Genomic DNA, 16609 nt, shown 5'->3' on the forward strand with positions numbered 1-16609 from the left:
GTTGCATGTTACCAAAGAAGTTGAGTTCCGTGTCAAAGTTCGAGGTAATATGTAATATGTGACATTGATTACTTGTGCAATTACTATTATCCATTGACAATAAATAAATACAGTTTTGTTATACAGTTGTTATGCAGTATATACCAGATGATGATGATGATAACTAGTTTAACGTGCCCATATACCACTAGGGTTTTGAACACGCCCATCCCGAGTCCGACCTCCGATAAGATTGGTGGCCTAACTCGGGATGGAGATATGGGTGGGGGGTGAAAATGGGCAGAATTTTGAAAATAGCAATTAGTAAAAAAGTTAATAGAATAAATAAAAAATAAATAAAAAGGTTACAAGCTAAAAATAAAAAGAATTGACTGCTCGGCCAAATATTTATATAATTTGGAGCATTTTAGAAGGACAGTCCAAAATTAAAGAAGAGAGGATCGGGCTATTTAATAATATTTTTAAAAAAGAAGAAGTAATTTCGACATAAAATTTTGAATGCAGATCTAAAAGTTTAAAGTCCGATCAATATGTCCACGTGAGAGGCCTCGTTAAGGCTGTTTGGGTGCACAGCTTAAAGGGACGAGATGGGTTGCATCCCGTCAAGAAAACCCCTAGGTTGACAGTCGACAGAGGTTGAAACTAATGTGAGGGTATCCCCCAAAATGGAACTGCAATTTTCAGCAAAAATGACGGTTGCTATTAAAAACATTAATTAAATCTCTTACATGGTATGTCACACACACACACACACACACATAAACTACACACTACACAAACACACACTACACACACACATACACACACACACTACACACACTACACACACACTACACACACACACACATTTTCTTGCATGTAGATTAGATGTGAGGTGCCACACTTTTTATTACTGTACTTCCTGGGTGTGTTGATACGCTGCTTATATCAGTTTTATTAGTAACCGTTAACATTATCGTCAACAGGAATTGATTTGGTTTGTTAGAACCTTTAGCAGTGTACTCAGAATGTTTTTTTTTTTTTTTTTTTTCAGACATCTTGATCGACTGAGAGAACTCCATGGAATTGAAATATTAACATCTTGTGTCACGTTCTGATCACTCTGCCTTCTCTATGTGTTTGTGTGTTTGTTTGCGTGTTTGTTTGTTTGTTTGTTTGTGTGATTCATTCAGTGCCATTACCTCTGTGCATGTTACTAAGTATTTGGGGATGCAGATGATTTGTCCTCTGGATGTTTTGTCCACAGACGATTCGTCCACTAAAAATTTGTCCACTTTTGAACTCGAGACAATTCGTCCACAACCAAAAATTGTTCTTGGACAATTCGTCCACTATAATTTTTATAGTTAATTTAGAACTTAGCTGGAACCTGGTAGCAGGATGGACATAATATCATTGTTTATTGGTTGGTTACCTCAAATTACGTCATGTTATCACAGTTATGGTATTTTTGACATAAATGATAAAATTTTAGTTTAGTTACTAGCTTTGTTTTCTAAATAGTATCTCAGAATTATAGGTGTAATTGAAGAGCAATTTGAATAACAACATATCAATAAAGTACTATAAATAATGGACACAGACAGACGATAACAAGTTGATAGTGCCACTAAAATTTACTTTGTTTCATATACTATAGTAGTTTACCACAAAACAAAAATAATTGACCATTTTAATGGCTAAGAAATAACATTTTAGATATATTGATCTAAATGTTGTAATCAAGTGGACGAATTGTCCGAGGTGGGTGGACAAATTTGTATGGTGGACGAATCGTCTGTGGATGAAACGTCCAGAGGACAAACCGTCTGGAAAGCAGTATTTATATTACCTCCCCTTGTGTAGGAGTTAACCTCCCCTTATGTAGGAGTCCAGTGCCCGAGGGTTACTCACACGATGTGAATCCTGTTATCGTTTAAAGACATGGTATCACACATTGCAGGTTATAGGCTTCGATGGTGTAGTGGTTAAGCCATCAGTATTAAAGCTGGTAGGTACTGGGTTCGCACCCAGGTACCAGTCCTCACCCAGAGAGAGTTTTTAAATGAGATATTCTTAGCATGCAGTCATTGTAAAATGTTTCCAGCCATAATGACATATTATGTTGGGGTGGGTTTTTTTAGAATACCAGTGTCTGCATAATTTTCATTTCGTTTCAACTTATTTTTGTACTTGTATCCCATTAAGGTTCAAGCACGCTGTCCTGCGCACACACCTCAGCTATCTGGACTGTCTGTCCGGGACAGTGGGTTAGTTGTTAATTGTTAGTGGTTAGTGAGAGAGAGAAGAGGGTGTAGTGGCCTTACACCTACCCAGTGAGTCGTTAAACCTCGCTCTGGATGGGAACCGGTACCGAGCTGAGAACCCAGTACCTACCAGCCTTATGTCTGATGGCTTAACCACGACACCACCGAGGTCGGTGTCTGCATATCTAATGTGTTTGTGATCGTGTTCTAATGTTTGCTGTAGTCATTGTTGATATTCTTCCTGATATATATATATTTTTGTACATATGAAATTACTGGAAGGTAAAATCTGGTTTGGACTACTACAAGCATTAAGAACTACAACTAACACCTTGTTTATTCAGATACTGATATACTAAACAGGAAAATATCTTTAATATGTAAAGTTTGTCTCAAAAAAAAGAGTTAAAATTTATTAATCATCTGCTATTTGATGTTATACAGTTGGTAATTCTGACATATACTATGATACAGGCTTAAAGAGGAAATCTACTACATTTTTCCATTAGTAGCATGAGGCCTTTTATATGCATCTTCCAATAGACACGATAGCACATACAATGTGTTTTGATATACCAGTTGTGTTGCACAATTTTACTAAATAATAGTAGTAATCAAATATGTCACAAAAAGAGTGAGAGAGAGCTTAAAAATACTAACATTGGGGTGGAGAGGCAGGATATTGATATTTACAAAATACTTAACTGCAACATTTGACCCAAAAAATTCACTAGAGGTTGGGCATGGCAATAGTAGTTATTTACTAGCCCAACACTGAATATCACTAGCCATGGGAGTGGGGCTACCATAATCTAGAAGCGCTGGGATCTGTTAGTCGTAAACATGTTAATTGGAAGTAAATTCGGGAGAGTTTCTTTAAAAAATATGTAGAGAGTTGTAAGACCATTACACTGATATTTATCCCATTTAGATAGGATCCCGTGTTTAGAGGGTCATGGTTTAGAATTTCGAAAATTCGGGACCATGAAACTTGGCCGTTTTTGGCAGAATTCCGGTTTAATCATGGTCCGGTTTAGACAGGATTCATTGTATTTTAAAGTGACAGACCCTAGTTTTTAAACAATACCTCGTATGTTTTACTGTTGAATCCATTTTTAATCATTCAAATCGGATATTACTGACATTTTATTGTTTAGATCTGACTGTTTCTGGCCTCGTGCATATAAAACCTTTAGAGTCTGGACTCGAGACTAATAGAGTCTGTGACTTTAACACCATGGCAACGCCATGTGAATTGCATGTGTGTGACATCATTAAAGACCGAGTCTGGACTCTAAAAGTTTTATAAAGCTTTTAGAGTCCAGACTCAATCTCTAATGACACCCAATAGCCGATGTATTTTTCGTGCTGGGGTGTCGTTAAACATTAATTAATTCATTCATTCGTTCATTCAATCTCTAATGACGTCACACACGTACAATTTGTATGGCACTGTCGTGACATTAGTGTCTCAGACTCTATTAGAGTCTCGAGTCTTAGACTCGGAAAGTTTTATAAGCACCAGGCCTGGTGCTTGTAATACCACAAAATGCATTTTTCATCATTCTGAAAATTGATGCACATCTGAGAAATGATGGTTATATAATGGTGAGCTCTAGTTTATTTGCAGAGTGTATTTCCCATTTTCCATGTCACAGACTCTCATTCCACTTTGTAGGTCGACCATCTCAATTTCTGCAGGCTGAAATTAGGGTTAGCATCTTTAACAATCAATGTTATCAAAAGGTGAATAATTGTATCTTTTTTTTCATTGATAGTTATATAGCATTCGCTTAGTGAAACGAAAAAAAGTTAGTTTATTTCGTTTAATGACACATTGATTAATTAACCATTGGCTATTGAATGTCAAACATTTGGTCATTGTGACGTTAAAGTTTGTTTTGGTTAACGACACCACTAGAGCACATTGATTAATTAATCATCGGCTATTGAATGTCAAACATTTGGTCATTGTGACGTTAAAGTTTGTTTTGGTTAACGACACCACTAAAGCACATTGATTAATTAATCATCAGCTATTGAATGTCAAACATTTGGTCATTGTGACGTTAAAGTTTGTTTTGGTTAACGACACCACTAGAGCACATTGATTAATTAATCATCGGCTATTGAATGTCAAACATTTGGTCATTGTGACGTTAAAGTTTGTTTTGGTTAACGACACCACTAGAGCACATTGATTAATTAATCATCGGCTATTGAATGTCAAACATTTGGTCATTGTGACGTTAAAGTTTGTTTTGGTTAACGACACCACTAGAGCACATTGATTAATTAATCATCGGCTATTGAATGTCAAACATTTGGTCATTGTGACGTTAAAGTTTGTTTTGGTTAACGACACCACTAGAGCACATTGATTAATTAATCATCGGCTATTGAATGTCAAACATTTGGTCATTGTGACGTTAAAGTTTGTTTTGGTTAACGACACCACTAGAGCACATTGATTAATTAATCATCGGCTATTGAATGTCAAACATTTGGTCATTGTGACGTTAAAGTTTGTTTTGGTTAACGACACCACTAGAGCACATTGATTAATTAATCATCGGCTATTGAATGTCAAACATTTGGTCATTGTGACGTTAAAGTTTGTTTTGGTTAACGACACCACTAGAGCACATTGATTAATTAATCATCGGCTATTGAATGTCAAACATTTGGTCATTGTGACGTTAAAGTTTGTTTTGGTTAACGACACCACTAGAGCACATTGATTAATTAATCATCGGCTATTGGATGTCAAACATTTGGTCATTGTGACGTTAAAGTTTGTTTTGGTTAACGACACCACTAGAGCACATTGATTAATTAATCATCGGCTATTGAATGTCAAACATTTGGTCATTGTGATGTTAAAGTTTGTTTTGGTTAATGACACCACTAGAGCACATTGATTAATTAATCATCAGCTATTGGATGCTAAATATTTGGTAATTCTGACATTAAAATTTGTTTTGTTTAATGACACCACTAGAGCACATTGATTCATTAATCATTGGCTATTGGATGTCAAACATTTGGTAATTCTGACATATATATACAGTGTCAGAGGAGAAACCTGCTACATTTTTCTATTAGTAGCAAGAGATCTTTTATATGCACCATCCCACAGACAGGATAGCAGACATATAGTTAGTGATATGAATGCCTGGGACTAGAGGTAAGGTTTAGAATTCTAGCAAGTAACTGCACACAAACCTGAAGCCTATGGGTTCAAATCCTGGCACAGACACTACCACGTAGTGCTTAAAAATTAATTTATTAATTAATTTATTAATTTATTTGCAAAGTTAGTGGTTAATATGCTGAAATGGTTACATTTTTGTTTTAGCCATAATTCAGTTATTTGTCAAAATATTATTTAACAATGGGATAAAACTGGGTTTTGTTTAATGAATAGTGGATTAAGTTGGAGAATCCACTCAAAAAACTGAATTCATGTAAAATAATTAACTGATGTCTATAGAGATTGTTAATTATCTTTCACAAATCCACACTTCCTTGTGTATTCTCCACTATTTAATTATATTTTTATATTATTATTATTTGTACAGTTGTTATGTAGTATTCAGTAAAAGTTGAAAACATTAACAGGTTCAATAGAAATACACCTACATTTTTCTGCATAGAGGTGTATTGTTATTAATACAATAACTCTTTGAATCTTCTGACGCCATGTGACACATGAAATATCTTGTAAGTAGATTATGTGTCATGCACTAGACTTGTTACGTATGTATTGCTTGCATGCACTTCCACTGCCTGTATGTTTTATTTTAAAATGTTAAAGAGACATTCCTGAGTTTGCTGCAAGTTTTAAGATGTTATCGACTAACAGAGACTTTTTAACGATTGTAATTACATAATTACCCCCCTGATATTCTAAACAAGAAAATATATTTAATATGTAAGTTTAATCGTAGAAATAGTTTATTAGTCGGAAACATCTTACAATGCAGCAAAGTCAGGAATGTCCCTTTAACTAGCAGTTGATATACTGTCAAAGAGATGGAGATGATAATATTGAACTCAAATAATTTGAGATGATGTCATTTTAATTTGGACCAATCCATTATCACGATAAGACTTGTATTGGAGAATCCTAGATGAGAATATTTTAATTCAGGACAACCTGAGATAACTACATTTTATTCTCGGGTAGTCAGACGATGATATTTTAATATTGGTTAGCTCCAGATAACAATCAACAGACTGTACTTATTGGCTGTTTTACTACATGTATGTATGTATGGGCATTATTACATAGATATTTAATCTGATCTGAATGTTTATAATGTGTAACATAGATTGGTTCATGTAAACATATGAAGAGTCCACGGGAATAACCTAGATGAAGGAAGGAAGAAAGGAAATGTTTTATTTAATGACGCACTCAACACATTTTATTTACGGTTATATGGCATCGGAAATATGGTTAAGGACCACACAGATATTGAGAGAGGAAACCCGCTGTTGCCACTTCATGGGCTACTCTTTTTCGATTAGCAGCAAGGGATCTTTTATATGCACCATCCCACAGACAGAATAACACATACCATGGCATTTTATATACCAGTCGTGGTGCATTGACTAGAGCGAGAAATAGTAACCTACATGATGTCGTATTATTCTTAAGGTGATATTTTTTAATTGTAACATTTACAGCTCTGAAAATGTGGAATATTTATGCCTAAGAAAGCATAATTTACCAACTACTTTTAATGGCCTAACATAATTATAGGTTTTTAATTTAGTGTGTCATTGTGACCTTGACATACACACCCGTTATAATACTGACTATCTGTTTGAACATCATAGGTTATTCCCATGGGCCCTGCATATATATGCATCTATAGGTAATGCAGTAGTTCATCATTACAGTGTGTAACAAAAAAAGTATTACAATATACCCAACATGGGTGTGCGAAATATTTTTGATATTGCATAATGTCTGTTATCGAATGATTTAATTGTAGTCTGACCAGTGTGAATAAAACCAATGTAACAAACATTACAACACATTTATTTTTATCTGAAAAACATCTCGGTGTCACATCATGGGGACCATTCATTGTCAACGTCCTGGGGACCATTCATTGTCAACATCCTGGGGATAATTCATTGTCAGCAGTCGGTCCTCTTGTTTCATGTACCGGTTTAAACAATATTTATGTCACAAAAGAAATGGATTGGCAAACAGGCCATTGGCCTATATTAATGCCTCTCCACACATACTTTGTTACATACAGGTTATAATATACACATATATCAGTTGACATGTTCTTCAGAGAATTAGAAACAATTACATCATTTGCATTCAAACATAAAAACAAGTCTAAAAGACCATTAAAATTAATAGACTTGTCCATGCGTACACATACCCACGTACATAAATATACCCGATTTCCTAAGATTAACTTATATCAGTGATTCTCGCCAGCGCCCACAGTACAGCAGCCAAACTTGCAAGTGACAATGTCATGTAGGATAAATGGCTTTAAGAAATTAAAACGTTAAAATGTTTCGTGTACGGACACATCATGGGAGCAGCGTTTTGATTGGTTAGATGAAAGGTCATGTGATGTCACTGTTTGTGATGAGATCTGATGAAGGAGACCTACAGTAGGATCACATGGAAATGTTTCCGTTTACTGGCAGGACTTCAGATTTAATCATACTCGAGGCGAGTAATGTTGTGTCCAAAATAATCTCACCCAAATTAAGTACAAACATGCTGACCTCAAAATATTTCTCCTCAAAACCACAGAAATGTTAAGTTTAATTAGATTAATATATTATATAACTTGAAATGCATTTCTGAATACTGACAACTCTACAGCAGCTGTTAATGACCGTACTGAACTAAAACGACTCAAAAAAAAGACTGAAGTCCTCGTTGTGCCCAGATGAGAGAGATTTAGAGCCCTGACTGGTGGTTTGTGTATCACGGAAGAATGATCAGTTCGGTGCATAAAACATTTCATTGTCATTCATTAAAGGAACAGACCCTAGTTTTTAAACACTAAGACATATTTTTCATAATTATAGAGCCATTTATGATCACTAAAATCAAGTATTACTCATATTTTATTCTTTAGATTATCCATTTCCATACAACCGAAGTGTTTCTGGTCATCTTGGTGTTTCTAATACCTCAAAATAGCATTTTTTATATTTTTAAAAACGCACATGCATCTTATTAATTAATTAGCAGTTTATTAATAGATTTGAGTTCTAGTCTATTTTTAAGCATATTTCCATTTATAACCTCACATACTCTTCTTTCACTCTGTTGTAACTTTATCCAAATGAGTTACAGGTTTGTACATTAGCTAAACTTAGTGTCCATTTTTTTACGTGTTGAAACTAGTGTCTGCGTCTTTAAAAGTACTTCATTGCTGAAGATTTAAATGTATTTTTTACGTGTTGAAACTAGTGTCTGCGTCTTTAAAAGTACTTCATTGCTGAAGATTTAAATGTATTTTTTTATGCATATTATCATGAAGCATTTATCTCCTAGTAGTAAAATATATTTGGGAATGGAAACATAATAACATCCCACATGTCAACATTTCGCGGCGGGACAGGACCGGACGTAGCCCAGTGGTACAGCACTCGCTCTATGCGCGGTTGGTGTGGGATCGATCCCTGTTGGTGGGCCCATTGGGCTATTTCTCGTTCCAGCCAGTGCACCACGACTGGTATATCAAAGGCCGTGGTATGTACTACCCTGTCTGTGGGATGATGCATATAAAAGATCCCTTGCTGCTAATTGGAAAGAGTAGCCCATGAAATGGCAACAGCAGATTTCCTCTCTCAATGTCTGTGTGGTCCTTAACCATATGTCTGATGCCATATAACCGTAAATAAAATGTGTTGAGTGCATCGTTAAATAAAACATTTCTTTCCTTATCTCCTAATAGTAAAATACATTGGGGAATGGAAACATAACAACATCCCACATGTCAACATTTTGGGGCAAAAAAGTATACAATACTCGTCGTTTTTTTTTTTTTTGGGGGGGGGGGGGGGTATTGCAGTCAAGCAGTTACGTGTATACTGATGCATATGTTTTCCTATTTGGTTACTGATTGTTATTATTTCTTCGTGAATGGCAGCCATATTTGTTTGTGTAACTACGGTCTCACTACACAGATGTCATCTGCCATTGAAACCCATGTTAAATTGCCCAACTTCAAATGAACAACATACACCATTGTGAACATACATTATATAAGCATTTATTTTAACTCCAAAATTGAGAACATTTCCATCTCAGTTTTTTGTTATATGACCGCATCTGGCTGTAATACCGGTCCGAACAGGTGTTTCATTAACCGATTCACTCCGGCTGTCTCTTACGCTATACACTCATGTCCCAAAAGGTCAATGCACAATATTACAAAATAACATGGGCAAAATACAGCCAGAAGGCTTACCATTACACATACATATTGTTTTAATTCTTCACCATTTCCTAGAAGTGAATATGTGAACCATAATATGTGTCACAATTAGGAACTATAGTGGACTGTGATGAATGAACTCTCACCCAGAAGTGATCTGTGTAGTGAGACCTAAGTACTTCCATAATTCATCATGATTAGCCAACCAGATTTCTTAGTTTTGCAGATGTGTTAAGATTCATAACATGTTACTACAGTTTATAATAAATATTAACTTGTGTTTTACTTGGAAGACTGAATGATACTTTCAAGTATATACAATGGTAGATCTGTACAGATGTGTAGTGTGTGTTTGCAGTATACAATTATTTAGTTTGTTTTAACATTACCAGGTGTATTTATAGTCTGTCCCATCCTCCTACAAAAATGTTTTTTGTAAATAATTTTAGTTTTGTTTGACATAAGAAAAATAGTAAAAGTGTTTTGCAAATAACAAAAAATTACTATCTTTGTTTGCAATTTAGAAAACAATCGGATGAGAAATAAATAACGTGTAGTAATTTCCATAGTATGAAAAAATGCCTTCTCTGTGGGACGGACTATAGTTGTAAATGGACTAAGCATTATGTTTGTTAATGATTTTGTTGTGTGATATTATACCTTCACTAGTGTGTGCTGGTTTTATTTATTTGTTTACTACAGCAGTTATGGTTTATTTGTCTTGGTTAAAGTTTGTTTTGTTTAACGACACCGCTAGAGCACATTGATCACAGACCACAATCAGTTATGCTATATGGGAAGATAACTGTGATCTGTGGCCATACCAGTGGTCAAAATACTGCCATTCCGACTGTTGGCCTATTTCTCGTTCCAGACAGTGCACCACGACTGGTATATCAAAGGTTGTGGTATGTGTTATCCTGTCTGTGGGATGGTGTCTATAAAAGATCCCTGGTTACTAATGGAAACATGTAGCAGGTTTGCTGTCTAAGACTGCTTGTCAAAATGACCATATGTTTGACATTCAATAGCTGACAATTAATAAATCAATGTGTTCTAGTGGTGTCATTAAACAAAACAAACAAACCTTTTAATACAGAGCATTTAAAACTGTATATTTAGAATACATTATCTGCTTTATTTGTCTTCCTGTTACGAGCTATATATATGTCACATAAATACAGTGTTAGCCATAATGAAGCAATGTTTCTGAAATGATTTGTTAATCAGTGGCGGATCCAGAAAATCCATTGGAGGGGGGGGGGGGAGGGGGCAGTGACATGAGGTGGAATGCCAAGGGAACTTTGGGGGAGATTTGGCAGGAGATCTTAAAAAAAATTAAAATTAATATATAATAAAATATCGCAAAATAACTGCCCCCTCCACCCCTAGATCTGCCTCTGTTAATCAATATACAGTGAAACTTGTCTAAACCGGACTCTCAGGTAACCGTAAGTCCTTCACAACCAAACTTATTTCACGGTCCTGTGTAACCCCTGAAAACCGGAAAGTTCTTCTGTGAATACCAAACCAATTACCCGGTCCCATTGTGTTTATTTTACAGAAGTAACAGACACTGCCGTGAATTTAATTCACTGCATTTACATTGAGTCTATTCCACAATTTTTATTATGCCAAATAAGTCGGTGTCTGTTTACTGTGGTATACTTGATATAGGTACGTGTAGATACATGTATGTTATTATAATTTACCATTTCATTTCCGTATCTACATGTACCTGTATTATCAGTGCACCATGACTGGTATATCAAAGGCCGTGGTATGTGCTATGCTGTCTGTGGGATGGTGCATATAAAAGATCCCTTGCTGCTTATCAAAAAGAGTAGCCCATGAAGTGGCGACAGCGGGTTTCCTCCTTTAATGTGTGTGTGGTCCTTAACCGTATGTCCGACGCCATATAAACCGTAAATAAAATGTGTTGAGTGCGTCGTTAAATAAAACATTTCCTTCCTTCCTATTATCAACATGTCAATAGTAAAAATAAAAAGGATTGCAAAAGCTTTTTCTTAAAACCTCTGTAAACCAAACACCCCTCTAAACATTTGATTCGTTCCCAAGGGTGTCCGGTTTAGTGGAGTTTCACTGTATTAGAAATGACAACAAGACTGGGGCCTAATTCACTAAACTCTCACAACTTTGCGATCTCGCAGTGCAATACTAAAAGACTTACAAAGAGGATGCTTTGTTGTCTAGCAGAGCCTAAGAGACCTTTGTGAATTAGGCCCCTGTGTTTATTTGTATCAAGACTTTTGACGATATCCATTAGAAGTGACAATTAAACTGGCATGTTTATTTCTATTTTGCCAAAACAATACAGTTAGTTTGTTTTGCGTTTTCTTTTTGTTTTTGCGTTTTCTTTTTGTTTTTGTTATTTTAATATTTTGGTACATGGCTTTATGTTTATGAGGTGAGGTGACATTTTTAACGCGATCTTTGTCATCCAGGTTTTAATATGCCAATCATGTCTCATGTGTATTGTCATCTGCTCATTTTATTTGTTTCATGTATCATCAACGTTTTTGTTTGTGTTTTAAATGGTAAATATTGTACATGTAAGTTCAAAATGATGATTTTTCATGATTTTAGAAAGAAAAAATGCTGCTAAATAACTGATCCTGAAAGTATGTCATTTTTCAAATTAGAATTTTGGTGAATTTATCATCAGTAAATAAATAAATATATTTTCCAAATCGACGTAGTTCATATTTGATGATTTGGCTTTATCCTGCAACCACTGTTTCTATTGGCCGATTATGATGACTGATTAAAGCAAAGTCATAAATGTATACTAGCAGATTATGACTTTTGACGTCACTCATATGACGTCACACGCATAGCTACATTATAAAATTGCTCATTTGACCTCTAGGTCATCGTACAATGTGGCTGAAATAACAGAAATAATAGCGTTTCCCCTTAATTTGTGTGGTCTGCAAGATAAAGATAATAACTAGTTAATGACATCGGATATGTGCTTTATCCTGTTCAGGCCGAATGAGAAAGTCTACTTGACAGAGCCTCGCGGAATTTCCCATTCTTACCTTGACGTGATAAAGCCAATATCCAACTATTTATTCTCTATTAAATTGTGACGACATTGAGTGATTCACACTGTAACACTTGTCCTGTGTGTGTGTGTGCAGCATCCTGGTTTCCTGGTTAACAAGATTTCACTGGTGTGGGTATGGGACATTTTTGGTGGCATCTTCCATGAGAAAACTGTTCAAGCATGCCTGTCATGTCCAAGAGCTAACACTGCCTCATGTTGCAGCATTATTGACAGCAGATTTCTCATTGATGACTTGTCAGTATTTGTCATTGGCGATCTTTTGTCAGTTCAAAGTAGATACATGTAGGTTAGTGTGCTGTAGTCTCGTTTAGAATATGTGACCGGCCTCGGTGGCGTCGTGGTAGGCCATCGGTCTACAGGCTGGTAGGTACTGGGTTCGGATCCCAGTCAAGGCATGGGATTTTTAATCCAGATACTGACTCCAAACCCTGAGTGAGTGCTCCGCAAGGTTCATTGGGTAGGTGTAAACTACTTGCACCGACCAGTGATCCATAACTGATTCAACAAAGGCCATGGTTTGTGCTATCCTGCCTGTGGGAAGCGCAAATAAAAGATCCCTTGCTGCTAATCGGAAGAGTAGCCCATATAGTGGCGACAGCGGGTTTCCTCTCAAAATCTGTGTGGTCCTTAACCATGTCTGACGCCATATAACCGTAAATAAAATGTGTTGAGTGCGTCGTTAAATAAAACATTTCTTTCTTTCTTTTTTTGTTTAGAATATGTAACCAGTAACAATGTGTCCAAAATACTCGGAGAGTCAAACTCGACCTGGACCCGAGTACCTGCTGACATTTACACTTGATGATAATGAGACTAAGAAATAACGTAAAATAACATTATGCATCTTAATTCCAGTGCCCGACGCCATATAACCATAAATAAAATGTGTTGAGTGCGTCGTTAAATAAAACAGTTCCTTAGTTCCAGTGCTGAACATGGATGCCAAACCATGCCATTGTATTGCATTCCACATATTGAACTCTTGTTTTCCCTTCATGTCTAATTGCCCTATAATGTAACTGGTGGCAAAAATTTGTCAAAATATGACATAAAAAAGTATAATTAAATGAGAGTGCTCTTCCTTGCACACGGGTACTAAAGTCCTGTTAACGGACTCGAGTCTTGCTAGACTCAGCCCATAAAGTTTGTTTTGTTTAACAACACCACTAGAGCACATTGATTTATTAATCATCGGCTATTGGATGTCAAACATATGGCCATTTTTGACACAGTCGTAGAGAGGAAACCTGCTACGTTTTTCCGTTAGTAGCAAGGGATCTTTTATATGCACCATCCCACAGACAGGATAGCACATATCACAGCCTTTGATATACCAGTCTATATTTGAACAAATGCACTGGTGGCCATACTGATGCACAGATTTGACCAATTCTTGCTAGCTCTACACTGATCCATTGTTGAACCTTATGTACAATCCCTGCAATGAAAAACTCCATGGCATGTTTTTTCTGTCCACTATTTTCCAATTTTTTTTTTTTTTTCACTGCATGTTTTTTTGCTGTAGACATTTTCTTAATTGCAGGTGTTGTTCATTTGAGTTACGTCATCTAATGTGATCAAGTCTTAAGACACGCACAGTTATTAAAAGTGTTTTATTGTTTTAATAATAATCAGTGTTGTATGGGGAGGTAATATAGAAACTGTTAATCCAGTTTTCTGGTTTTTATACGACATCGATTACACAGCAGGGCCGTACCCTCGGGGGGGGGGGGGGCAGGGGGGGGCAGCTGCCCCCCCCCCCCCCCCGAGAATCTTGTCCTTTTTTTTTTTTTTAATATATCTCCAGTAATAGCATAGAAATGTTTAATCTTTATAGTATGTTAAAAATTATTTATAAAATTTAGTGCCCCCCCATGGATTTTGGTCAGGGTACGGCCCTGCACAGGCCTAATTAACAGCTGTCTCCAGTATATTTTTATAGACCACTCATCAAATGATGATGTGTTTTCAGCATTGTTGTTTAATTGTAGTCTTTTCTCATTGGTTATCACTGTGTTCAGCCATCTTGTTGACCTCTGACCTGTAAGGGTGTTGTCAGTTTTCATATGTAACACTTGATTGTATCACTGACATTGTGTTTATAAATATAATTTTATACATTATTTGTGTTTGGTGCTTTTTATTGATAAAAAGTGGTTTTATATTGCACAAAATATTCCTTTTATAATTATATAAGTACGGTGAACCCTACTTAAGCAGCCACCTGTCTCAAAAGACCACCTTACTTTCTAACCTTTCATTATATGTCTGATACATTCAGCATGACACATGTGTGACACATTCAACATTTCTGTGACACATTCAACATTTGTATGACTTATTCAACATTTGTGACACATTCAACATTTTTGTGACACATTCAACATTTGTGTGACACATTCAACATTAACAATACTCTCAACCTTGTCTACTAAAATGTATAAAGTTTCTTTTGTTTAACAACACTACTAGAGCACATTGATTTATTAATCATCTGCTATTGGATGTCAAACTTTTGTTTGAGAGAAAACCTACTACATTTTTCAATTAGTAGCAAGGGATCTTTTATATGCACTATCCCACAGACAGGATAGCACATACCATGGCCTTTAATGTACCAGCTGTGGTGCACTGCCTGGAAAAAAAAAATAGGCCAATGGGTCCACTGATGGGGATCGATCCCAGACCGACCGCTCATCAAGCGAGCACTTTACCACTTGTTACATGCGATCGAATCATATTGTGAGAACACCTAAATCAGAACGACATTAGTCTTATACAACAAGTCGTGTCGGAATCGTACCGATTAGAACATGTCCTAATTCTCGCGACAAATTGTAAGCTCTCAGCCAGCCAATCAAATCAAATCATTTAGTTTTGTCACGTCTGGGTTTTTTTTTGTTTACTTATAAACATGTCAAAATATCTTAATTTCATGGGTCCATAAAACTTATTATTGTCCAGATGTGGTCAATATCTGTTTTGTTACATAATGCCATGAGTAAATTGTCTTCATTCATGTTTTCTTTACTTCAGTGGAAAGTTTGAATGCACTTACATTTCCCGCAAAATATTTTTAAACTGATGAGCTTTGTTTGACGTCATGGCATCTTATGATGTAACGTCTTCCCACACACACGATTCGAGTGTTTGACATCCAATAGCCGATGATTAATTAATCAATGTGCTCTAGTGGTGTTGTTAAACAAAACAAACTTTAAATGTTTGACATCTAATAGCCTTACACATCTTCAACTCTGGGAGAAGGCCTAGTAAGTTGTGTAACTTGTGTCTAATCCATTTGTTCTTTAAAAAGCAATACAATATGTTTCAGTCAACTCTGGGTAGGAGCCGGTCCTGAGATCTGAACTCTGCACCTCTCAGCCTCAAAACTTATTCTTTTATTCTTTATGTTTAACCAAAATAAAAAGTTTGTTTTGTTTAACGACACCACTAGAGCACATTGATTTATTAATCATCGACTATTGGATGTCAAACATTTGGTAATTTTGACATATAGTCTTAGAGAGGAAACCCGCTAAATTTTTTCCATTAGTAACAAGGGATCTTTTATATGCACCATCCCACAGGCAGGATAGCACATACCACTGCCTTTGATATACCAGTCATTGTGCACTGGCTGGAACGAGAAATAGCCCAATGGGTCCACCGACGAGGATCGATCCCAAACCGACCGTGCATCAAGCAAGTGCTTTACCACTGTGCAAGGTCCCGCCCATTATGTTTAAACACTTCACCACGGAGGCTGGCAGAGTTCTTTGATTTAAAATGTTCACAAGACTGCAGAAGTGATTTACCAGATAAGTAAAACACACCAG

General features: G+C 36.1%; 1 protein-coding gene across 1 annotated transcript in view; it reads left to right on the forward strand.

Moving 5' to 3' along the window:
- LOC121386678 (tetratricopeptide repeat protein 12-like) overlaps positions 1 to 2177 on the forward strand; it is a 42551-nt gene extending 40374 nt beyond the window's left edge. The window contains exon 17 of the mRNA XM_041517666.1: positions 1034 to 2177. Coding sequence (XP_041373600.1) covers positions 1034 to 1097 — 64 coding nt within the window. The 3' untranslated portion in view covers positions 1098 to 2177. The remainder of the gene's footprint in view (positions 1 to 1033) is intronic.
- The last annotated feature ends 14432 nt before the right edge of the window (positions 2178 to 16609 follow it).

This window comes from Gigantopelta aegis, chromosome 12 (assembly GCF_016097555.1).
Source record: "Gigantopelta aegis isolate Gae_Host chromosome 12, Gae_host_genome, whole genome shotgun sequence".
In the NCBI taxonomy this organism is placed as follows: domain Eukaryota; kingdom Metazoa; phylum Mollusca; class Gastropoda; order Neomphalida; family Peltospiridae; genus Gigantopelta; species Gigantopelta aegis.